Genomic DNA, 26,472 nt, shown 5'->3' with positions numbered 1-26,472 from the left:
GAGAACAACAGACCGATAACATTCCTATGAATGTAGATGTAAACTTCCTCAAGAAAATACTAGCAAACCAAGCCCAGCACATAAAGAATATCATATACATGCCCAAGTGGGGTTTACCCCAAGAAGGCAAGGGTGGCAACGTAAGAAAAGCAGTGACTATAACACACCATATTAATAGACAAAAAGCATATTTTTACCTCGACAGAGCAGAAAAAGCAGTTGAACAAAATGCAACACTCTTTCATCATGGAAAGATTAAAAAAAAAAAAAAAACAAGGCTAGAAGGGAGCTTCTTTAATAAAGGGAACCTAAGAAAAACCTACAGCGATTGTCACCCTTAATAGTAACAAACTGAAGCTTTCCCCCAAGGTCAGGAACAAGACAAGGGTGCCTGTTCTCACCACCTCTAGTCAACACTGCGTGGGAAATTCCACCCAGAACAATCAGGCAAGAAGAAAAAATAAAAGGCATCCAAATAGGGAAAGGAAGAAGTAAAACTAGCTGTATCTGCAGATGACATGATACTGTAAAACCCCTAAAGAAGCCTCAAAAAAAAAAAAAAAAAAAAAGTTCAGCCAGGTTGCAACATATAAAATCAATACGCAATAATCAATTAAAATCAACAATTCCATTTCCAAAAGTACCAAACACAACACTTAGGAATAAATTTAACCAAAGCACAGGCTTACACACTCAAAAGTGAAACACGTGAACGAAATGAAGGAATGAAACACAACCTACATAAAGAGAAAGCCGCTCACGCCACGTACTGGAAGGCCCCGCTGGCAGGACGGGGACACCCCCCAAAGCAGCCCAAAGCTTCGATGCGTCTCTATCACAGCAGCAGCTGCCTTCTTGCGGGCACAGACCAGCTAATTCCGAAATTCACATGGAAATGCAAGAGACCCAGAGGAGCCAACACAATTTTGACAAAGAACAAAGCTGGAGGTCTCTGTTTCAAAACTTGCTACAAAATAACCACAAACAAGGTACTGTGGTTTAAAGAACTACAGATCACCGGAAGGAAAAGAACGAAGAATCCAGAAATTAGCCCATTCACCTACGGCCATCTGATTTTCAACAGGGCAGTCCCAATCAATGGGGAAAGACGTCTCTAACCCTGAATCAGGCACCGGCTCCTTAGACCTGACCCTAAAGGCATGCACGACAAAAGAAAAAGGGGCTCTGGGTACACAATATATAACGAATTCTTACAACTCAACGGTAAGGGCAACCCAAACAAAAAATGGGCATGGGCAGAGCGTCTGAATAGACATCTCTCCAAAGAATAGATATAAACGGCCAGGAAGAACACAAAAAGACACTCAACGTCATCAGCTGTTGGAGAAATGCAAATCAAACTACCGACGAGGTATTACGTCATACCCACTAGGCCATAATAGCCGTAAAGAAAGGAAGCCAGGGTCGGGGGGGCCCTCCCGTGCTGCTGGTGGTGTGCACGTGAACTGGTGCCTGGCAGTGGCTCGGAAGTTAAATCTGTCACGACTCGAACGTTCCAGTCCTTGGCATCCACCCAAGAAAACTGAAAACAGGTTCTTACAGAGACGCGCATGTGAATGCGCAGAGCACTATTATTCCCAATAACCACACGTAGAAACAACCCCAAGGCCCACCAACTGATGAGCGGGTCAACATAACGTGGTCCATGCAGATGCTGGAATGTATTTCAGCCGGAAACAGAATGAAACATACATGCCATCACGTGGAGAAACCCTGGAAACATGCCAAGTCAAAGGCACACATGCTCTGACGCCATTATCGTGAAGAGCCCAGAGCGGGCAAATCCGGAGAGACAGGAAGTAAGTTAATGGGGCTCAGCGGCTGAGGAGAGGAGCAGAGGGTAGTTCCTGCTAACGGCTAACGGGTCTCTCTTCGGGATGACAGGCGTGTTCGGGAATCGAGACAGCGATGGTGGCTGTACGACCTCGTGAAAAAACACTCAACTGTCTACTTTAAGATGCTGAATTTTATGTACGTGAAATACAGCTCAATAAAAAATACGGCCAATAAACAGGAAGAAAGACACTGTAATCAAGTGACGTTTAAGCCTCCAAGGAAAAGCTTAGTTGGGAAGAGGGTTAACGCTGGGTTAAACGAACGTGCGAAAGCAGGTCTTGTGCATCCGTGTGAAATCAGAGACCTCCGCGCCGTCTCCCCACCCCCTCCCTTCAATGCTCACAAGAGGAGACGGGAACTGGACACGTCACAGGGACCAAGTAACGGGAAGGTACCATTTTGATCTGAGTGCTGTCAGTCAGCTGCTGCACAGCATACGCGTCTTCCGTGTTGTACTGAAGCAGGATTGCCATCTGGAAGGTGGATGCCTTCGAGGCCCCCCATATAAGAGAAAGAGAAACGGAATTTAAATGCGTGGAAAAGCCTCCAAAAATACATAGCTTAAGGCTGAAGAAGTTACGTATGAAACAAATTCTTGCAAAACACGCACAACAGAAAGCAGATCTATTTAAAAGAGAACACAAAGCGTCACAGCTCCACCAAGACGCACCGCTCTCCCGAAAGACGTCACTTACCGCCTTTCGAAGGTTAAAATAATTTGGAACTTTCTTCTACGACGTTTTGTCTACGCAAATACACACTATTTATGCATCCACACTCATTTACATAAGCACGCATAAAACACACAAATCCTCTTTAGGGGAAGAGACCCTAACGGACACCCTCCCTCTGCCACATATACACCGGGATCTCGAGAAGGCCGCTACAATTACCCTGGGCCTCAGCTTCTCCTGTAGAACTGAAACGGGAGTCACGTAGTTCTTATCACTTAGTAGTCAGTGCTGCCGAGAGCACCGAGGGTCAATATTAGTAGGAAACTGCTTTGCCAAAGGAAAAGGGCTATCGTCGTAATTCAGTACAGGAAACTCTGGCTTTTTGAGCTACGTGGTGTGCATTGGGCAGGATCTGTGCCAAATGCTTATTAAACACATTATTTTACTTAATCTTCACATCACTTCCAAGGTATAAGCACTGGCACCCCCATTTTATGGAGAATAAAACTGAGGCATCGGTGTATCACCTGCCCCTCAGCGGGAAAGCGTCCGAACTCCTCTGACTCTGAGAACCGCCCTTTGCCGGAAGCTCGACCCTAGATTCTGACGCACGAATCACTGGATTCCGATGTCTACAACTTGTCTTATCCTCATTTAGACTAAAAAAATATATTCCGATTCTGTGTCTCCCTCTCTCTCTGCCCCTCCCCTGTTCATGCTCTGTCTCTCTCTGTCTCAAAAAGAAATAAACGTAAAAAAAAAAAAAAATTAAAAAAAAAAAAATATATATATATTCCGAAACAGAGGGTGATCTTACCTGCAAAGTGTATCGATTTTTGAAGCAGTTGGTTACCAATTCGCCTTTGGACAGCTGATACAGCCAGGTCAGTTTTCTGCCACTGTGACGGCTAGCGTAAAAAGCTGTGAATCGCTGATAACTGCGTTCCAGCTGGATAAAAGGATAGCATTGTGTGGAATACGTATCTCACCCCAGTCCGTAGTCACAGTCAGCGCTTCCACATAAACACACCTCCAAACGTACGGTACAAAACGCTCACTACATAAACGTGAAACCCGAACGGCGGGGGGTGGGGGTGGGGGTGGGGGTGGGGGGTGTGACTCTCGCAAGGCGCACTGGTTGAGGCATGAGAGGAGAACGCGGAAACGCACTCTAACGGTCAGGCAGGTGGCCACCGCCACGGGGCTCGGCAGAGCACCGACGAGGCTCCGTGTCCGTGAGCCAGCTCGCGGGCCGTGTGGGCTGGCGCGGAGGAGGCCGGCCTCCGGACACCCGGCCCTGCCCGCCCTCTGCGTTCCGTCGGGCACTAGCAGAACACGAGACGGAGCCGCCCTCACCTCTGACGGCAAGGCGAACGTGCAGGACTGCTGGAAGGGCCACGACCCGGAGCTTAGCACCTGGATGCTGAAGTCCACTGAGGCGGGGTGAAAAGGCAGGAACACGGTTAGTCCCACACACTGAAAGATGCTGCCGTTCAAATAAACGCGGACTGCTTCGTATTCAAAGAAACACACCGAATGAAAACACTCTGCTTCAGTAGGAAATTAAGAACCGGACGTATTTCAGTTAAATGATTTTACTCCCTGAAAATTAGTGAAAGGTCAAAGAAACAGAAACTCTTTTCCTCTAAACAGGGGCAGTTTTCGTTCTGCCTCCAGCTCAGAGCTACGACATCAGATGCCCGCCCCGCTTCCCGTGCGTTGGCGCCCTGCCGGCCTGGGGTCTGCTCAGGCGCCCCCAGCTCGCCGGGCACGGACACCGCGGCAGCCGCAACTCAGGAAGCAAAATCCCCAGACGTGAACAGCTACCTTCGGCGTGTTTCCTGTATACCCACTACTGCCGACACCACCGCCCCCCCCAACACTACACGTAACACAAACTAAATGAGAACAAAAGTCTCATCAGTACCAATAGCTGACGAGCTCACTGGCAGAACTGCCAAGTTTAACAGTGGAATAGCGCTTCAGCTTTGGGGAGAAATGAAATTCGCATTTTTCATGTGAAAAGACAACATTAACAAGTAATGATGTCTGCATCATCCGCCAACATCCCCCAGAGCGGACCTGACGGGGGGCGGGCGCGGCCCTGGGAGCGAGTCCTGGCGCCGTTGCGATCGGGAGCCATGGAGCCTTTGGTTAGTTTGACTCTGTAATCTATACACCAAGTCAGTCTCTTATAATTTACCAAAAAAAAAAAAAAAAAAAAAGGCAAGAACTGATCCCAACTAAGGTTAAAGAAATTTATGAAGTATTAAACCATGTGGAGCCCTGAGCTGGCAGATATCCCGGGTGGGGTGGCCACACCAGCAAGTGGAAAAGCCCAGGGCACAGCCCTGGGTCCCCTGGGAGAGGACGGTCATCTCCTAGGCTCACACGCGACTCAGGAAGACCATCTGGGAGGTGGCACTTGCTGTCTGTCCGTCCTTGAATCCCTGATCAAGCACCACCACACTCTGTCATCTCTGTCGCCTGCCACAAAGGACACGGACTTCCCGAAGAACACTGCCTGCAAAAACAGCTCATAAACACGTGGGTACTCACAGTCTAGCGGTTCTGAGTTCGTCAGGTGCTTTTTGAACTGCTCATTCAAATCTTTGCTCACACCAATGTCTTGAAACATCCGCTGAAGTTTAGAGGTATATTCAAAACCACAAGCTTGCTGAAATGAACCCAGACAACCGTCTCATTAATTTCTATTAGAAACAGAAGTGTATATAAGGGAATCTGACGGAAATCACACACGACATAGGCTTAACCATAGAAAATGACTACTGAAGCTAGTAACACTGAACCACATCTCACAGCATCAGTATGTGCAGATTTAAACCAGTAGGCTACTATTCACACAGTAAGTATCATCTGAGCACCTAAGAGCAAGGATCTCTAACGGAATGCGAAGAGGACATACTTTGTTTACTACTCTTACCCACTGTGATCAGCTGACACGTGTGCCCCCCAAACTCCGGCGCTAGAGCCCTAACCCCCAGTGTGATGGTATCTGGAGGCGGGGTCGTGAGGAAATGATTACGTTTAGATGGAGTCACGAGGATGGGATCCTCGTGATGGGATTAGTGCCCGTGTAACAAGGGACCAGCGTGCTCTCTGCCTGCCACGTGAGGACACCGCGAGAAGGTGGCCGTCACCAGGTTGGGAAGAGAGTCCTCACCAGAAACGGACTCAGCCGGCCCCTCGACCTTGGTCCTCCCCGCCTCCAGAACTGGGAGGATAGACCTGGGTGGTTCAAGCCCCTAGTCTGTGGTATTTTGTTACGACAGCTTGAGCAGAATTAGCTACCCACACAATAGTCATTTCAGGTCTCAGACACGTGACAGCGCCTGGCAGGCCAGGAGGCACCGAAACAAGAGCGGGCAGAGGGCAGAGGTGGCTGAATGAGAAAACAGGTGCTCAACGGTGGAGTCCGATGCCTTCTGTCCTCCTGAGGATGCGACCACTGAGGATGCGAACTAAACCCGGAGCAAAACAAAACACCCGCCAACGCAAAGTCGACCAAACACACGTGTGGGCTGAGCCACTGGAGCAGTTCGGGGGGAGGTGGGGGGGGGGGGGGGGTGGAGGGGGGTGGGAACCAGCAGGCGCTCCGGTGGCCAGTGCAGCACAGCCCGGCCAACAGAACCGAGGGGCCCCCGAGGGCGGGGTGGATGGTCAGCAAAGCATGCGGGGCCCAGGACAGCCCGTGCCGTTCGAACTCCGTTAGCTACAGGCCACCGACGACAACCCGGGACAATGAAAATCTTTCACAGCGATTTAAAAACTTTTTTTTTTTTTCCCGGAAATGATGAAATTTACCTTTAATTTAGAGATCATGCTTGCTTCGGCATCATCACTGGCACTGTTCTGATGTACGAGTCTTTTGGCCAGCATCTTTGCATAGAATTTCTGGAACACGTCTTTATCCTCTATATACTTGAAGACCACCATCTAGTGAAGTCACCGAGAGAGCACACTTAGTGCACTGAAAAGCCACAGTCACCGAACACACGCCAGCAGCTGACACGCATGCTTTGTTTTGTCCGGCCTGTGTGCCAACGTTTACGATGGCTACAAATACCACCCGTAGTCTTGAAATATTTTTGTCAACCACTGAAACCACATTAACTTGGTCTAGACTCGGCACTAATGAGGAAAGTACAAACGCTAAAATTCATGACTCAGTTTAGGGAGTAAAACCACAGATTCAAAGCAAAATAAATGACCCAATGACTTTTCACATTCCAGACACCCTGTACCAATAACCTTAAAAGCTGCAGAGACAAGGCTACCGGGAACGGTGCGTTAGCAAGCGCCTTACCACTTGGTTGAGCGTGTCTTCTAGCTCTGCTTCTTCTGGGTTCTTGGAACTGAAATGTAAAAAGAAGGCATACTGTTGTCAAACACATCAGCCAACAGTTGTTAATGAGCAAGCACCACTTGGCTAACACAACAGAATGTGGCTGTGAACACTCGAACACTCAGTTCTGTCCAGATGAACGCGTGAAGACAGAGGCAAAGTTGTCTTACCTACGGCTGTGTGGCGATCTTACGCTGAAACTATCGCGGAAGAACCCGCTCACAAAATAATCGACATCCAAGATGAAAAGCAACGGAAGACACTTATAAAAAGCTCCCCCAGACATTCAAGTTTTCCTTTCAGATAATCTATTTAAATACAAATAAATAAAAGCCGACGGCCTTCTCCAATATGCTCTAACTTTGAAAAAAATGAAAAAGGCATTTAGTTTTTGAGTGGCCTAAACATTAAAGATAATGAAAGGATCTCAAGCACTAAAGCACCACCCTCCTCTGGGGTTATGCCTACACAACAGAGAGTTGTCTTTAACAACCGATTGATTCATTCTATTCTATGAACAAGTATTAACTGAAAGGTTACTTCAGGGTAAATGCAATTTTTCAGGGTCTACGAGTCCCTCATAGACAGATTCCCCATAAATTTACATCGAACGATCCAGCCACCAACCAAGCTCTGGAGAGGTGCCTCTACCTAAGAACACGTGGCTCAGAAAACCCAGCCCCCCTCTTCACAGGGCCAGGCCGGGGCCACTGCCCCCTGCGGGAGAGCCTCTCTTCCGAGCCCCTTTCACTCGGGAGGAGCGTGTGCTCACGGACGTGGTGCTCCCAGCGGCCTGCCGTCTGTCTGCTGCCCCAGCCTCAATTACAACATAGCAAGAGACTTGATGAGGGCCCCTTAGGAAAAGGCAATGCATAAAGGGACAAGTGCCAAACGAAATGAGGGCCTACTAAAACATGTAATTAAAAAACACTGAAGATTTTTATGTAATAGCCTAAAGAAAAAAAAAGTTAACAGCAGGTCAGAAGAGGCATTCCAATGTGAAGTCCATGTTTATTCCTGGAAAGAATACCTGCACGGATCTGACTAGAACTGCTAAATACTACACTGACCAGCACTGCAAGAAACAGAGGAAACTCCCCGAATACTCCATTCTCACTGGCCTTGGGGAAATGGCTTTCTGGCAAAGTTCAAGAGCTATCTAGTGACCTCATCGAAGGTTTCCCCATGTCTGTCAGGAAGACCACACAGTCGTTAACACAGTAAGTTACGTTAAATTTGCCACCACTGAGCCATCGCTAGAAAGCTACTGTGTTCTGGAGAATTATTCTTAGTTCCCTGATAAATTTAGCTTGCTAACATTTGACTTAAGATTTCCCCGACTCTACTCTAGGGGAGACTTGTTCGCAGTGTTTTTCTCGGTACGGGCAGGCGTTCTCCGTCTTTTCGCAAGGGGGCTACGCAAGCTCTTGAGAGCTAGTACGTTAACATCAAAACCAGGACCGCGTGGAAGCGCGGACAACGCCTGCAGCAGCATTTGCCGAGAGATCTCTGGAAAAGTGAGACAAGCCTTGAGCGCTTCCGAACCGAGAGGAGCCGTCCAAGTGAACGAGAAACGAGAAGCTAAGAACACCCAAAGAGACGCGCAAAACCCGGAATGCTGGAAGCACAAGGCACAGAGAGACCCACGCCGGTCGTGCTTCTAGCTCTCACTACACCTACGCGCACGCGCGCGCGCGCACACACACACACACACACACACACACACACACACACACACTCCGAGCAGGAAGAAGAGCAGGTGAGAAACCTGGCGGCTGGAATACAAAGAGCACGAGGGGCCCCTGGCTGGCTCAGTCGAAGAGCCCACCACCCTTGAACTCAGGGTCATGAGTTGGAGCCCCACGTGAGGTGTAGAGATTACGTACATACATAAACTTAAAAAATGTAGAGAAAACAGAGAATGGCAATAAAACAAACTCATTAAGCGAAGATCAACGTTAGAAGCGCACACGACAACGCAAGTGCCAGAGTAGCGCTGAGTCTCGTGTCAGGAACGGCCAGTGGGAGCTCCCGAAGCAGCCTCGCCCGGAAACACAAGCGAGCTGGGCCCAGAGAACCGGGGAGCACACGAGACACACTGACTTCCCGCGTCCTTTCCGCCCTTGTAACCACCGCTCGGCCGGCCCACGGAACTGGGTTCAGCTAAAGGGGCCACACTGCTTGCAGTTCTCAAAGCCAACCCAACGGTGACATTAAAAAAAGATGAACTGGGCCTAGAGTATAGGACTTGAAGTATCTTTCAAAGAGACAAGGAAGATGTATTAGGTTTGAAGTATTTTCTCAAAGGTACAAAAATTACAACAGAAGTAAAATGTAATATAAAGTTCAATTCCTCATATATAAGCTGAGAGTTTAAATAGATTTACTAAGAATAAAACACAATGTCACTTAATACCTTTTCTTCAACAAGGAGTCGCAGTATCGAGCCAGCAGCTCGGGGGATTTACTGGACGACTGGGCCATTTTGGTAACTGCGTTGTTGTTGATGAAGCGACCACAGGCCTGTGGAGCACACAAAACACGGTCAGAGGCCACGCACCGCCCCCCCCCCCACCTGCATCGCAGGAGAGACTCCTTCTGACACACCCACCTTGTCAAGTGCAGCCACGAAACCAGCATCGTTGTTGAACGCCGACATCACCAGGGCATTGTATTTTTTGTGAACATCCAACACTGTCTGTACATACATTTTGGGGTCCTCCAGTGGGGGAAAACAGAAACAAAAGCTGGTTACTGGGGATTAAATGGTATATTAATGGGCTACTATAAAATATTCCGTAAGGTTTAGAAATTGCTTCATAGATGCCAACGAATAAGACTAAGTAATAGTTCTGGTTCCATCATCAAAACACATAAGGCATTTTGTTTACAGATACAAAATAAAATACATTCCCATGCTTGAAATTAAATACTGATTTCAAGCTTTGTATAAAAGTGATTTCTCAAATTATTTGAAAATTCGAAAGGATCACAGAAAACAAAATTTCTCAAAGTGATAGTCTGCTTAGCCCATTTTTGCTGCTGTTAAAAATTCAAATTCTGGACTTTGCTGGGCGAACCGATCAGCCAGTAAGCTCAGTAATCAGCTGGTTATCCTGCACTTGGCTGGGCAGATGTGAGAACAGCACAGGGTTAAGGTCGGAGGAATTGCAGGCAAGGGTGTGAGAGTCAGACGAGGCGGAGAAGAAGGTCTGACTCACACACGCCACCACATCGCAGGACTGGATGGGACAGGCCAGGGCCCAGGAGATAGGCAGGGCACGTTGCGGGGGGGGGGGGGGGGGGGTTGGACTCGGCAGGGTGGGCATGTGGGAGCTCTGGACAAAGAAACAAGTAACAGGATTGCAATGGAAAGATGAGCCACAGGAAAGGCCCTGGGAATGACACACAAGGAAGACAGGAGGGTGGGGAAGACGGAGGGGAGGGTGGGGACAGGGACACAATGGAGACCAGCCTCAGTGATAACCACAGAACGGCTGATGCTGGGGACTCACTGCAAGTCGTGGTGCCAAGTCCCACAAGGGGACAGTCACAACCGCACTATGAGGTCAGTGTTGTCTGCATTCCCACTTGACAGGTGAAAAAACTAAGTCAGTCAGGCATCTGGCCAAGGGCTTTAGGGATGGCAGTCAGGCCGGACCCCAGGCAGCCTGACTCCTGAGCCAGCATCTCCTCGGATCTGAGAAGGGACAAGGCCTGGAGGACCGGGACCAGTAGGAGGAGGGGTGGTGCGGACAGGCAGCACCATGGACAGACGGCTTGTGCCAGGAGGGCACTGGAGGCTGGCCCTTCACAAACAGGAGGCCCGAGGGTGGGGTGCTTAAATGGCGGCAGGTGACTGCAAATTTCTGACAGATAGGAATTCTCAGGATTCAGGGATGAGAAACCAGAATTCCCCAAATTTAATTATTCTGTATCTTGTAATACTTTAAAAATATATATATTTATTTATTTGGGGCACAGCGCAAGTGGCAGTGGGGCAGAGAGAAGGGGACAGAGGATCCAAAGTGGGCTCTGAACTGATAGGCTGACAGCAGCGAGCCCGACGTGGGGCTCAGACCCACGAACTGCAAGATCATGACCTAGGCCGAAGTCAGATGCTCAACCGAATGAGCTACCCAGGCACCCCCATCTTATAATGTTTTTTAAAAAAATAATGAGAAAGCACTGAGATCAAATCGTTCTCCTGTGATAGGGTTGGACTAAGAGTTTCACAGGTCCTCTGTTAAAAAATAATATATAATAAAAATGCAAAGTTTATTCTTACTATGAATACACTGTGACAAGACTATAACGTCAACATGTAAAGTGGCCTCTACCTGTTAAGACATTTAGTAAGAGAAAATGTTAAAAGGGAACACAAAATAACTGCCAAATAAAAATTACCTAAAATACTGGAAGCTACTATCACATATATGTAAGATCTAAAAATTATCTACCTTAAAATGTTACAACACAGCATTGACTGCCCCATCAGATAATCTTGTTTCATGATAACTATTCCAGATGTGGAAAAATGTCTCCCATTTTGCCCTCAGGGTTTAATCCACAACTGCCTCCGAAGGCATCTTCCAATTGGCATACATCTTATTTCATATAAACTCATTTTCTTCTTTTAACAACAAAAATACTATCTGCCTGACTTAATCTTGGGTTTGCCACTGAAATGGATATTGCATTTTGCTCATCTGGGTTTGAGATTGCTTTCTGATTTCATGTCAAATGACCTCACAACATGCATGTGTTTTTCCTTTGCATTTCTTCTGTTAAAAGTATTTACAAAGAACCTGAGCCTACAGTGAGTATTCAAGCACTGGAGAATGCCAGTAAGTGTCATTGGGTAGTATTTGAATGAGGTAACATTCAAGGTTAAGGTCAACAGCATTACAGAGAATCACATGTCAAAACTGCCAACGTAAGCACTTACTGTGCCTCCAACGTGTGCTATTTCTTGGAACACCACTCAAAAGGATTTACGTGAAGTATGTTATATAAACATACTAACATGTATTTTATTTGTAAGAGGGGAGCGCACACCCATTTGTAACCCGGCATCACCCACAAAGAAGATCCTTCAGACCGCTGCTTCTCCGGCATGTGCATTCACCATGGTTCCCAGAGACGTCCGCCTTAACCTCCGACTCCGTAAGCACCCCCTGCCCTTGCCGTTAGTGGGCTCTTCCGAACCAGGAACGTATCTGTGTGGACCATCACGCATGGAGGAGAATGATGCTGTTCTCTCTTTTCCTGAGTTCTTTAACGACTTTTCTCAGATTCAGAATTTGGAAAAACATCAATGTCCCACTGACTGCCAGCAAGGAATTCCCCCATGGAAAGACCAACGAGACATATCCTCCCCTAGGACACAGAAGGCTTCGGACTCCGATTCCAAGCTTCTTTCTACTACAGGAGGAGACCCAGCCAGCAGTCTTGCTGGTGAGAAGAGAGGGTCTGACAGGAACCCACAGAGGGTAAAGTATGAAGCATCAGCCTTAGGAATCTGAAGTCCTGAGAGAAGCCGCTTGGGAACTTGGCAAGAATGGACAAAGACAGAAACACACAGGGTCATACAGAGCGAACGGGAGGTGCTTCCGAGGCCACCGCGTCGCAACAGAGGCGAGGAGAGAGGACAGAGCAGCTAGAACAAATGCATGTTTTTCATGAAACCTGCAAACTTTTGGTGTTTAAAAAATTAACGGAGTAGTAACTGCTTTGATTTATGACCACCTGTTTACTGGATAGTACGTGAGGGCTTTCCGCGTAAGAAACACGACACTTCTCAGGGCTCGTCCCTGAGGGATGTCACCCAACTCCTACATGATCTCACTTGTCTTTATTATGCCAGTGACGGTCACATTTATTTCTAGCCCAGACCAGACTTCCCCACTCAGCTCACACTACTTGCCCTTGGCTGTTTCATGGGGTTCCCAAACTCTACACGTCAGAGCTGACGCGGTCTCTGCCCTGAACCTGCCTCTCTTCTGGATTTCTCTCTTTCCATTTCCTTTCTTTCAACGTTTTATTGTAGACAAATTCAAATCTCCGCAAAATCACAAAGAATAGTAAAATACACTCCATGAACCCATCATCCAGCATCAACAATGATCGGGCACAAACACCGGTACCTCAGAGTCTAAGTTCCTAAGGCCTTCTTCTCCCCACCCCTAGCTTAACCAACCCATGCCATCTTGCGTTTGACCACCCAAACAGGCCTAGCCGTACACTCACACTCTTCTTCCTTTTAAGCTCTCTTTTATGTGATACAGATCGTTTAAAAAATAAAAATCTGATTGTATCCATTTCGCGTTTGTTACAACCATGACCTGCTTTCCTCTTGCCCCTAGGACTAAGGCAGTGTCATTAACATGGCTTTCAAGGTCTCCTGGCCTGGCCAGCCGGTGCCTACCCTTTTACTTTCCCTGTGCCACCTTCCCTTCTTCTCAAGTCGTACCAGACTTCTGGGTTCTCAGAATGGGCCATGCTTATGCTCACTGAGGGGCTTCGCTCTGTCTAGGACCCCCTGCTTATTAGTTAGCTTCAGCTCCTCCACTGGCCTCAAATACTTCCTCGGGGAAGCTCTCGGAACTGGCAGGACAGGGCAGGCCTCCTGTTACACGCGACACCCGAACCCCCCCTGGAAGGCCAACCACACTTGCGAGTCCCTGCTACCGGCGGCCTCTCCTGCCGGGCGTAAGCTCGAAGAAGCCTGCCGGGACCGTGTCCACCTTGCTCAGAAGCATACAGGGTAGTGGCACTCACCAACTCTTCTTAAACGGCTGGATCAGAAACCAGGATGATCGTGACTGAAATACTACCTTTTATCCCATACACGGCCACTAAAAAAATAATCCTAAAGACCAATTTCACCAAAAGAAACATATGGAGCCTCACTTCCACTTTCCCGTCTCCCATCTTCCTTAAAGCAGCACCGCACACACAGCAGCTGAGGTCTGAGGGCATCGTCTCACGGAGAGCTGGTATGTGGTAGGAGTTCTCAGGATCACCTGTGACCCTAACATTCTAACGCCGCCCAAAGAGGTACGCTGGGGGGTGACAGGCTCAAGAGGCTCACCCTCACCACTTCAGGTACGTGAGGTGGTGCTCTCCAGGCCAGCATCGGATGTGACCCATCCCCAGAGATGTGCTCTCACCTAGAGCTACCTCTGAGGGACACCTGACCCCCACACCTCCCGTCCAGCCGGGACTAAGGCAGCTTTACGAGAGCCTTCTGAGGATGGCCGTCACCACCCAGCACCCACAGGATGTGTGGGGCCCTGCCAGACACTGTGTCCACAACCTCACCTGGAGACGATTATTCTTGAAGAAGGAAAAGAAACCAAGTCTCGGTTAATGAAAACACACTATGCAGAGTAATTCTTCCCCCCCGCCACCAAGCATTAGCATTTGGTCCCTGGAGAACATCATCTCCACACCCAACACAGAGAAGCCAAAGTTTCAGGAAAGGAACAATCACAAACCAGCCACTACAGAGAAAAGCAGGTAAGAGTCCGTGGGCACACAGATTACCACCGTGACCATTACCTGTGGGCAGTTTTAACCCTAGACTGGCATTCTGCCTTCCCCCTGTATCTGAGGTTTTCCCTCCTCTACGGGTCTCTGTGCGCTCAGGGAGTAAGACTAATTTTTGTATTAAATAATAGGCAAAACCCAAACACTGGAGACAACAGAGGCGCCTCACACACCACCTAGCGATGCGACAGTCTCGTACTTTTTTATTGGTTTTTTTCTCTTCCATCATCTAATCTCTTCTGATAAGCAGAAATCACCAGTTGTTCTGAGTGTAGTTTAGAGTTGAAAATACCAAGACCAAAAGACCTACCAATTTTAACTAGGGCTCCATGTTCTCATCACTGTAACTTCTGTCCACCTGCTACTTTTTGCTTCAATCACATATATTTATCTTGTAATCATGGCTCTGATTCCAGTTATGTAACTGGGTGGGCTTTCATCACTGACCCTGGCCTCTGTTCCTCCCTGGTTACTCCCCTTGATCTGAGCCAAGGCTGGAGGCCCTGTCCGCACCCCTTCGGTACTCCCTGGTCGGCACTGAAGCCCTAAGTTGACTACATTCAGGCACAGAGAGATAGTAATAGAAAATTCTGAAAGCGGAGCTAAGTGGGACTTGCCAGGAAAAGCAATCACTCCTCTCAGAGAAAGAATGCCGTTGCAGAAAGTAATTACATTAGTTCAGAAACAGACGCGGTACACCTAGGAGGTTAAGTGGGGGACCGGGTGGTCTTGCTCATCTCCACAAGGGGCAGTTGGTAAGAGAAGTTCATGGGTGGTCTTGAACTGGTCTGAAGGCCAAGCAAGGGCCATCACGACTTAAAAACACACAGCAAAGATTAAACCAAAATGTAGTTTGATATGGGATGTAAACTCAGATTTGGCTAGCGAGAGGCTTCTGTAACTGGTCTGCCTGTGGAAAGATGACAGACTTGCCCGCAGCTCAAAGAAGGAAAAGGTACAGCCTGGATATAAAAATCCAAGAGTGAGTCTTCTCAGAGCCTGGTTATCCCAAACCAAAAATGAACACGTGTGTATTTTTCCTTTTAAAGAAAATGGTAATTCTTTTCATCTCACGTCAAGACAGAAAACAGACCCACAAATTCAACTCTAGGCTTTCTGAACCGATTTCCATTATCAGCATATTATCAGTTTTTTGTAATTAAATTTGTCAGTGTGAATTACTATATAAAGCTGCTTTGTTCTGTCCTAAAACACCTCCTTGATCCCCCCCCCCCCCCCGCTCTTCCTCCTTTCCCACATCTACTACATCAAAACTGGTACATTTTTTTCCGTTTGCTTTTAAAAAAATGTTTTATTATGGACGACTTTCAAACCTAATTAACATAAGAAAGAATAGTAAAGTCAGTCCCAATACTCCATCGCTCAGCTTTGAGGGACAGCCTATAGCTGTGCAAGCCCAGGATCTTTGTACCCTACCCTCCTCCTACGTAAGATTTCAGGGGTGTGCACCCCATCCCCTCTGACCAGGTGAAGCAGATCAGACTCCAAATGTAAGGTTCCCTGGACAATTTTATCACCGTGTGGGTAATTTTCTTCTATTACCGGCATCCACAGAATGGCTGAGTCAGAACCAAGTTATTTAAACATTTGGGTCCAGAAGGGAAAGGGAGTCTTGGATATACGTATGAATGAAACCCACATCTGCCAGAAGCACCCTGTGCTGTGCTACCCTGCTGCTTCTGGTGCAAGTTGATACGAACAGTTGGGTTCCCGTAATTATTTCTAACTCAGCTTCTCAACCCAAACACAGTAATTCTGATAAGGTCCTAGATTTGTCACTCCTTAGTCTTACACAGAAAAATATGCTGTCAGAGTTTCCTGACTGTATTTCTGCCTGTACATTTGTCCATTTCAAGTGCTCCCTTTTTTAACCCTGATCGTTCTTGGAGCCAGAGCCCCAGGCAGCTCCTGAAAACGTCTCCCCCCACTGTAAGCACACACTCTCTCTCCAGGCTGCAAGTACACTTTCGTGGCTGTGCTCCCCAGCCCATCTCTGCAGCCCGACACCCCCACTGTTAGACCAACGGCCCCACTGGACATCAAAGTATCTACAAGCCTACTCTTGCTGGATTACACTTCAATCCCAGTTAGACTGAGGTTACTAAATCAAGATATGGTTTCAAAGACAGCTTTGCGCTTATCTGTTGCCGTTTCTGCCCTGAAGACAGACAGTAATGAGATATTCTCTTCTAACCTGGTTTATGTTTACGTACGAAGCCCCCTTTGTAGGGATGTACAATAGCACCCAGATTACTGGGAGATCGTGCGCTGATTAAAAATTCAACATGGAACCAACTGTATCGTTAAGCATTCATTAGCAAGTACTTACACGTCTGCACGGACTCTTTTCCTAAACTCTGTTTTGGCATTTTGTTATAAGCTACTGTCAAGGGAAATCGCAAAGCTGTCCAATGAATTGGTGTCACATTTACTTTTAAGTGTAATGTTGATGACTGCCCACATGACTGGTGTTTTCTTTAGGATGGGCCACGGGGGAAAGTATTCTTAGTTCTGAATGCCAACAAACTCGTTCTGAGTTACAGGCTTATTCTTTATGGTCACCATGAATCTAGGAGCTGACTGTCCCTCACATTACCCACTGCCTTTACCAGTAAGCACTCGGACTGACCGCAAAGAACTGGAGGCACGTGTGTGAGCCATCTCTAGCAAAAATACTAGACTCCGCTGTCTTAACACTTAGCTTCGTTTGTGTTTCCTATCCTTATTTTGCTTCCCTCTCTTACATCCCTTTGTCTTTTCCGTATTGTGTAAGCAGCCTTGAATCCTGCTGGGAACGACGAGGAGCACTAGCAAACGTAAGTACTGTATGCGGAGAGCCCATACCGTACAAGGCACCGTGCTAAGTTGTGCAGAAATGAAGACAGATAAAGCCATTCTTCTGGAAGACATTTACAGAGATCTAACATATGAAGTAGTGTGAATATGAACAGTCCAACATGCTACCATTTCAAAGGGATGATTGGGAAAGGCTGGTGGATGGCATGTCATTTGAGCTGGGTTTTGGAAGATAAACAGGTGTTTAACGCGTAGGAAAAAAAAAACGGAATGTGTTTGAGCAGAGAGAAGAGCGAGGCAGGTAGAGCAAGGCATAATCACAAACGGTGAGCATCCAGGTGCTGATGGGGACATGACGAAGACGCAGAGTAACACAGGATAAAAGGGGAGAGCTGGGGCGCCTGGGGGGCTCAGCTGGCTGGGCATGTGACTTCAGCTCAGGTCATGGTCTCCCGGTCCGTGAGTTCCAGCCCCACATCGGGCTGCCAGCACAGAGCCCACTTCGGATCCTCTGTCCCCTTCTCTCTCGGCCCCTCCCCCACTAGAGCTCGCTTGCTCTCTCTCAAACGTGCTCTCTCTAAAAAACAAACATTAAAAAATTAAAAAAAAAAAACAAAAAAACAAAAACGGAAAGGACATTTTGGCCCCGTAGCAAATGGCTCTTCCTCCATCATTATCATCGTCACCATCATCAAGAAATATCTGTCACACAAGACACCAGCACTAAAACTAGAGTATCAACTATAATGAGGTGCCAGCTGTATCCTCAGGGAGTTACAATCAACGGTGGAGTGACAGGAAACACAGAAGTGACACACAAATACAGAGTGGCACAGGAGAGATTTTTAGAAATGTCATAAAAGTAAAGGATGGGGGGCAGTGCTTCGGGCTAGAAGAGCTAGCAGAGAATTGTTTTAAGCAAAGAGGGTTTGCGCTGGGCTCGAAAGCAGGACAAAGTGAGCAGAAAGCAAGGAGGACGTGTCACCAGCGGAGAGGGCAGTGATTTGGCAAGGAAGAGAATGGGGTAAGTATGAAGAGGGTTCTGACTTAACAGAATACTGTAGATTTAATAGATTATCATAGAGGAGAGGTTTTATTTTGCTTTGTTAAAAACAAGATGATCGTGGAGTAACACGGTCAGTGTGCAGAGGACTTCTGAGGACTGAAGCGAAGCATCATGGGGGACGAACGGGAAAGGAGAGGCAGACGACCGTGTGGAGCACGAGGGGACGGGGCCCAGGTGAACACGGTGGCACCGGGCCCGGACAGAGAGCCCTCGCAGGCGGGGAAGGGGCCGTGTCCACGCCCTGTGGACTCATCACAGAGGACGGAGCGGAGACAGGGCTGGTGGGCAGGCGGCCCTACTGGTCTGAGAGGACGCTGAGGCCAGGTCCGGGCTCGGCGGAAAATCACACCACTTTAGGTTACAAATGTTGTCATGGGCAAAGTGGCACGCCCTACACGGAGGAAGGAAAATGTGAGTGTAAAAATGAACGAGCAGTCTAGGCCCTAGGCAGACGGAGTCATGGGGGCTGGATGAGATGGCAGAGGTGAAGCATTTCAACGTGGGATCGCTGCCATCAATCCCATCACAGGAATGCCATAAATGCTTGCTCAATGGATGAAAACAGTGGTTTCAATTTGATCTGTGGTGTCTGCTGGCCCTTTAAGCTGCACCAGTGCCCAGCGTCACGAGCCAGCTGCTTTGGCAGCTAGACAACCCGAGAACCAACACGGGGGCCGATGTGTGGGCTCTGCTTTCAGGATGTTCCCCCTTAAGACCTAAGTGGACAGGGCCATCCTCCCTCTAGATGTTAATACAGATTATTTTTCTAGTTATTACACTGCCAACGTCTGAACACAAATGTAGTGCTGTGGCCCATCTATGTAATAAGCACATACGATCTTTCAAATCCCGACTTCGAGAAGAGTGTCAGGGCCACGTCAATAGGCTAACTTACCAAGCCGCCCCCATGTTTTCAGTCCGGAAGCCATGTATGGGAAACTCGCCTATAAAACAAACCCGTCTATTTAAAAATGATTTATCCAGTTCCTCACTGAGCTCCAAACCAGCTTTAAATCCCATCCTTGAACACTTTTTGTGTCCAAGGTTCCCGAAGTCCTGCTGGGTGTCCCAATGCAATATGCTAGCTTACCTTGCATCAGTTACACACAAATCAGTTAGCGTATCAGTTAAGCATCAATGTGCTGAATCATGAGGACCTCTAAAGGCTAGAGAGCTCTTCCCAATACAGTGGAACTTTGCACACTGGTGGTAAGATGGGCCTGCACTGATCTGCTCCGGTGCCATTCAGTCTGAAGCTCCCTGTGCTCTGATGAGCCCTGATCCACACCGCCTTCCCAAGTGCTCACTGGTCTGGGTGTCGGGGCAGGTACGAGCAGCGACACATCTAAAAATAGCGCGTGTTAAGGGCTCTCTTTCAGTGACGCTTCACGAGGACACGAGGACTGCCAGTTCTTACTTAGGTAAAGAGAGGGAGATTCACCTTGTGACAGGTAGGTAGGTTTTGAAGGTTCTAATACATGAAATGTTATTTTAAATCACACTACAAATTTGGAACCTGTGATAATTACAGTCTAGGCCAAACTAATTGGTAGTTAATCTAATTTTCTAATCAATACTTTTTCAAGACCAGCTAAAACAGAAATCCAGCAGAAGTCCAAAGTAAATCATTTCTCTGTGAAAACTTCACCTGTTTTGTTTGGTAAAAATGGAAGCACAGGACTTTTTAGTCCTTAAAAAATCATCTAAGGGGAGCCCGAGTGGCTCAGTCGCTTAAGCATCTGACTTGGCTCAGGGCACGATCTCGCGGTTTGAGTTCAAGCCCTGTGTCAGACTCTGTGCTGACAGCCCAGAGCCTAGAGCCTCCTTCGGATTCTGTGTCTCCCTCTCTCTCTGCCCCTCCCCCGCTCGTGCTCTCTCAAAAATAAACATTAAAAAAAATCATTTAAGCAGTGCCTTGTATGACATTTAATACGCTCACTGTAAATGATTTTCACACACCACGATTCAACTCCAGTCAAACGTTAAAAACTGTAAAAAAGTAATTACATCCCACTTAAAATTACGTATAATAGCTTTTTTTTCCCCCTTTAAACTAACGCAAACAATCTCTTTCCTCTGCTGCTTTTTCTCCAGCATCAATGGGCTTTGGAAAACCATCATGGTTTGGGTTCTAGTATCTTTTACATTTACCACATTCATGATAAAAATACCTACCTGAAGTTATTTTTTTTTTAATTTAACTTTAGAGAGAGAGAAAAAGCACGGGTGGGGGAGGGGCGGAGGAGGAAGAGAGCGAGAGAGAGTGAGAGAGAAAACCAAGAGTTGGACGCTCAACCGAATGAGCCACCTGGGCACCCCTAAAATTATTTGTGTTTCAAGCAGCGGTATTTATTCTTTCTTACAAGAGTACTTGAGCACCTCCTATGTGCCAGGCTAAGCGCTGGGTACACATGCTGTTGTGTGACCTTCTTCAAGCTTTGCGGGCTTTCCCTCATTGCTGACTAAGGGCGGCAGGCTGGGGAAGTTTCTGCAGGAAACTCAGGCACCACTTAGATGGCACTGCAACCTCATGAGTTCAACTGAAACTTAAGAAATAAAAGAATAAAATGGAAATTGAGGAAACACTCCTGCAGAAAACAGAGAATGTATCTGCTATCCTCAAGAAACAATTTTCTTCACAAGAATAACTTGGAAAACCAGTTTCACGAGTTCAATATAAAAATAGTTCTTATGGAAATAATTATAATTATTCACATTATTTTATGATCAATGATGTATTTAAAAAAAGAAATGTCTGACTTCTGAAAGTTAAAGCAGATGTCCTAAATTTATCAAGCTATATAGATTATTCTCCACAGAGGAAAACCTTGTTTGTTTTTTAAGTTCATGCGAATCACTGGCTTATGTTCAAGTAATAAAAGGATTATTTAAAAGTTTAATTTCTGGGGCGCCTGGGCGGCTCAAGTCGGTTAAGCGTCTGACTCTTGATTCTGGCTCAGGTCATGATCTCAGGGTTTGTTGGGTTTGAGCCCCACACTGTCAGTGCAGAGACTGCTTGTGATTATCTCTGTCTCTGCTCCTCCCAGGCCTGTGTGAGGGCAAGCATGCTCTCTCTTTCTCCCAAAACAAATAAACTTAAAAACATTTTTTTATAACAGTTTAATTTCCAGTAAAATATAACTGCTGGTAAGCATGGTTTATTTGTGCTGTTTATTGCTGACAGATGAAGGTTCCCCACATAAAGAAACAATTTTACTTAGAAACTACACTTTTGCTTTAACTGGCCATGAAAAAGTAAATGCCAGATTTGAGATTCACTGACCAAGTCAATTGGCAGGGGATCGTATCAAAAAGAACAGCAGTACTTAGAATTATAGCGCGATTATTTCCCCAGTTAGGACCTTACTTTGGTTTGGAAAAGGTGGATATCAGAAGTAATGCCCCATCATTCCCGTGAAAATTATCTAACTGCGTTCATCTACACCATGGACCGCTGTGGGCCTCTCATAGCACAAACGTGATTCACAATGGTTCACGTCAAAAAGCCAATTCTAGGGGTGCCTGGGTGGCTCAGTCGGTTGAGCCTCCGACTTTGGCTCAGGTCACGATCTCACAGTTCATGGGTTCAAGCCCCGGGTCGGGCTCTGTGCTGACAGCTCAGGGCCTGGAGCCTGCTTGGGATTCTGTGTCTCCCTCTCTCTCTGCCCCTCCCCTGCTCATGCTCTGTCTCTCTCTCAAAATAAACAAAGATTAAAAAAAAAAAAAAAAAAAAAGCCAACTCTGCTTCACACAGCCGCTCTCCCAACCTGCGTCTGACCAAATAACAGACTCCCCACCACTTAACTCATTTCAAGGAAAGGAAGTCATTTACTTGGCTCTGCTGCTCATACGGCTCAATTGAGTTTTGAATTAACCACGGTGGAAACACCAGACACTGTGGCTGAAAAGCGACCTTCATCAAGCTGGCCGCTCCTGAGCCACATGTATGTGTGTGTATGTGTCTCAGGCCCTTTAAAAGGGAACATTTAGTTTGGAAATAAGAAAGGTCATCAAGATGGAAGGATGATTGTTAAATGAGTTTTTGAACTTAAATAAAACTGTCATCACTGCGGAGCACTTAGCACTTATGTTCCCAGATACAATAAGCACCTCACAAGGATCATGTGTTTGCAAAAACCCTATGAGGCAGCCATCATCACCATTCCATTAAAAAAACCCAAAAACCAAAAACCAAAAACCCAACTGACAGACAGGAAAAACCATGTCAGCAGCAAGGTCCCACAAGTGGGGTTGGGATGTGAACCCAGGAGGACCGTCAGGGATGTGACTCAGTCGTGCCAGGTGACAATATGTCCCGACACTGGGACATCACACTAAGGCTTCTACCGACACCTGGAGATCTCCTTCACAACACCCACCATCAAGCCAGTTCCCTTCCGTCTCGGAAGTGTAAAATTAATTATTTTATCAACCTAAAGGAAGGGGTTTACATCTATCCCTTTAATAATTCATGGATGTGCCAAAAGGGAGGCAGCAACCCCATAATTACAAGGAATCTTGCAGGGGCACCTGGGTGGCTCAGTTGGTTAAGCATCGGACTCTTGGTTTCGGCTTAGGTCGTGATCTCACGGTTCATGGGATCGAGCCCTGCATCTGCCTCTGCGCTGACAGCATGGAGGCTGCCTGGGATTGTCTCTCTCCACCCCTCCCTTGCTCACACGCGCATGCATGCTCTCTCTCAAAATAAATAAACTTTAAAAGGAACCTTGCAAAGTTAACAGGGAAATGAAGACTTTAAAAAATGTATAAAGACAGTACTGTCAAAAATAACATCAAACGATAAAATCAGAGAGTTTTCTGATTTAGATATAAGAACCATGTTCTAGAAGCTTTTCTTCTTCATTAGTTCTCCAAAACACTATCAAAATTGAAGTTCACGACAGGGCCAAAACCCTATGACAACTTACCCATCTTTTAGAAATACGAGGTATTCCCTATGTAAAATTATCACCTGAATCATAGCTCAGCTAGCAGGAATATTCCATGAGCCTCCTTGGGGTGGTAGCGGCGAGGATCATGAGAAATGCTACACATTACAGGGCCTATCCAGGGCAAACAGCCCTGTTACCTTCCGCTGGAGGGTCGCCCTCAGATCAAGTCACCAACAGGTGCAGCCTGTGGTCTGTGGCTGCCAGAGCCACATGTCTAGGAGGCTTGGGCCTGTTCGTTCTATGGAAGATCTTTGCTCTTCTAGTGCAAGGAATGGAAGCGTGAGAAGAAATGAAAGGGGAGAAAAAAATCAAGAAATGACATCCTCAATGCCTAAAAAGTGCCCGAGAAGAGTTTGTGGAGAAACTTCCTAAGCAAAGAGGCCTATCAACCTTCTACATTAAAACACCAAACCAAGGTTCCTCACGAGAGTTCTGGGGAAAACCTGACCACCTGGACTGGTCAACGCAAGCCTACGACACGCACCTGCAGCTCGTGTGCGGAAACGGTGAAGTCCGACTACTCTCAGGAACGGTACTTACATTTAGAGCAGCTTCTCCACACTTTTCAATGGCTGCGAGACCCTGATTATGGATGTGTGTCTCTAGAAGTTTTTTCAATTCTCCTAGGCCATCCTGGATTCTAGATACGAGATTATACATGCGCCCCAAATCTGAAAGAAGAAGGTGCCACGTCTTATGCACTGAAACAAACTTTGCATATCCATTCCGCCAAGTATGTACGTATACTGTGATCCCAGATGCCCTGACATAAAATGGTGTTTTTTGATCGAAATCATCATCGTTTTAATTGTAACTGAATTGTATACATGTAGTTAGCTGAAAGTAACAACGAAACCGTCCTCTCATGAAAGTTTATTTTTCCCTTTACTATGAGAAACATCTAACAACAGAAAAAGTCTTTTTATCAGAAGCTGCATCAGATACTTCCTCAAATTCTCAAGACCGAGAGATTATTTATGCTAGATACATAACAGGCACTCATGTACTGATTTTAAAAGACGAATACATTTAAAGAGTATTTGAGTATCTATCCCAACTATACAAACGAGTCACAAAAGGGCCCCCGAATTCTTCGAATGGCATATGGTTAATTTATGAAGGCCAAAGAGAAAACTTCTGAACCCAAACATCAATCTTTCATTGAGCTCCTTGCATCTCCCAGTAAAACCTGAAGGGTAAGAGAAATGCTTTCACAAAATACTAGCCTTCTCATCTTGAAGAATTTTCAGAAGAAAAACAGTCAAGGACAAGTCAGGGGTAGCGTCAGTCAATGCCAGAGTATACGGGACGAGTAACCCTCCAAAGAACGCCGACTGAAAAGATGTTCTTCTCCCAAAGTCCTCCCCACAACACTCCACAGAGCTCTGAAATCAGTGCACAACCAGGCTGACCGCGCACTAATCTCTTCAAAACCGGCTGTTGGTGATGCTGTTAGCTCTGACTCTAGAGTTTCAACCAACCTCAAAACTGCAGATCGTGAGAAACCCAGGTCTGGAGGGAGTGTGAGTGGCTCACCTTCATTTTTGTCAGCATCCAACAAATTCTGGAATTCTGTGTGGAAAATCTCCAGGTGTTTTTCAATGAGCACTTGCTCGCACTTCCTTGCTAGTTCATCTTGTGTGCTTTCGTGAAGGTACACCTGGACTCTTCGTTGTTCCTCGAGCAGACGGGCCTCTGCCTGCAGGAATGAATTCGAGTGAACCGTCTGGATTCACTTCTAAAGAACTGCTACACGAATAGTGGCAAATTAAATTCACAAGCTCCAATACATTAAGAGAAAAGGGAAGGGGTCCTGTGACGTTAGGTGAATGCCAACCATGTTTAAGTGGTCGCTGACATGCTCCATTTTCTCTGCATTTCTCTGCATAGAGATTTCCACCTCTAGCTCCTTTTCAAATGACTTCACAAGATTATCTTTGTTAGTTCAGATGTGTTCACGTCAACTTTCGTCCTTCAGGTAAGTGGCTTTTCACCTTCTGGGGGCAATATCCCTATTCTACACTCTGAGACACCTATGGACCCTCTCTTATCCGTGGACACCATGTTCAGAACCCCTATTTTTGACTGAAAGCCACCTGAAGTCAAGAGTCACATGAATATATTCCCTGAAATGACCACATGGAAAGAGTTATTAGTAATCAGACTTTTAAACAAATTTTAAGGAAAAATATCATGGCCTTCTCTTGCCAACCATTGAGTATATACCTCTGTAACTACTGGATTATTTATGCATTTCGATTTCTTACCATTCCCTTCAAGGAAGAGAGGAAAACAAAGATGTAATCTAACAGAGCAGGAAAATAAATAGAAGTCCATATATTTTACAGTGTATCAACAGAAATATGTGTGGTATAAAGTATCACCGAGGAACCACTAAGTTATCAAAGCAATGACGAAATTTCAATGATAATCTCAAATTAATCAGGTGAGAAAGAGAAATACTATACTTAGTATTGTAAAAGTGCCCTACTTTCCAAAATGATTTTAGATTCGGTATAATTTGGGAGAAATCTATAAAAATTCAACTGGAAGAATAAACACTCAAGAGCCAAGAAACAAAAAATGCAGGCGGGATTTATGCTGTCAAGAATTACTAACAATGAAACGGTTATTTAACCAACAGAAGTCAGAACCTTATTACACATTCCAAATGGTCAAATGTGAACAACAAAATAAACCTGGAAATTATCTGGAGTATTTATCAAAATGTCAAGGTCCTCGACACAGAATGATCCCTGAAAAAATTAGTTAAGTTCATCCAAATAAAAAAAAACACGAAAGGAAAAGGAACAATTTATAAAAGAAGACATATGAAAAACCTCAAGTTTCTGGTAGGAAGTAATGAAAGCATAGCATATTTGGCTAATGGAATACTATTATCCAGTAAAATAAGTAACAATAAAATATGTTAATGTAACAAATTAGTTGGGGGGGGGGGGACAAGTTACCAAAAAACCTACAGAATTATTCCTATCTGGTTTTATATACATACTTAGTGTTCCAAGCTTGCAGGTTTATGTTCCTTGTATTTTCCAAAAAGCCTACAATTAATGTGTATATATTCTCTGATTGTGAAGTTATTTTAAACCATACGGGATCATTTGTGCTTTAACTGAGAAGTTCTACGTTAAGTGCGTACTGCTTCAGATCTGATACTCACTAAGCCTC

At 46.2% G+C, this 26,472-nt stretch overlaps 1 protein-coding gene across 6 annotated transcripts in view; it reads right to left on the bottom strand.

The window, feature by feature from the left end:
* The window catches only part of CUL1 (cullin 1), a 104,657-nt gene that overhangs the window by 4,141 nt on the left and 74,044 nt on the right, over positions 1 to 26,472 (bottom strand). For all 6 annotated transcript variants that reach the window (XM_042974601.1, XM_042974575.1, XM_042974582.1 and 3 more), the window contains 10 exons: positions 24,820 to 24,982; positions 23,824 to 23,954; positions 9,509 to 9,616; positions 9,314 to 9,420; positions 6,859 to 6,907; positions 6,357 to 6,488; positions 5,091 to 5,208; positions 3,888 to 3,964; positions 3,349 to 3,480; positions 2,253 to 2,345 (listed from right to left, as the gene is read on the bottom strand). In XM_042974601.1, coding sequence (XP_042830535.1) covers positions 2,253 to 2,345; positions 3,349 to 3,480; positions 3,888 to 3,964; positions 5,091 to 5,208; positions 6,357 to 6,488; positions 6,859 to 6,907; positions 9,314 to 9,420; positions 9,509 to 9,616; positions 23,824 to 23,954; positions 24,820 to 24,982 — 1,110 coding nt within the window. The remainder of the gene's footprint in view (positions 1 to 2,252; positions 2,346 to 3,348; positions 3,481 to 3,887; positions 3,965 to 5,090; positions 5,209 to 6,356; positions 6,489 to 6,858; positions 6,908 to 9,313; positions 9,421 to 9,508; positions 9,617 to 23,823; positions 23,955 to 24,819; positions 24,983 to 26,472) is intronic.

This window comes from Panthera tigris, chromosome A2, assembly GCF_018350195.1.
Source record: "Panthera tigris isolate Pti1 chromosome A2, P.tigris_Pti1_mat1.1, whole genome shotgun sequence".
Lineage (NCBI taxonomy): Eukaryota > Metazoa > Chordata > Mammalia > Carnivora > Felidae > Panthera > Panthera tigris.
This window is presented reverse-complemented; position numbering and strand designations above follow the sequence as displayed.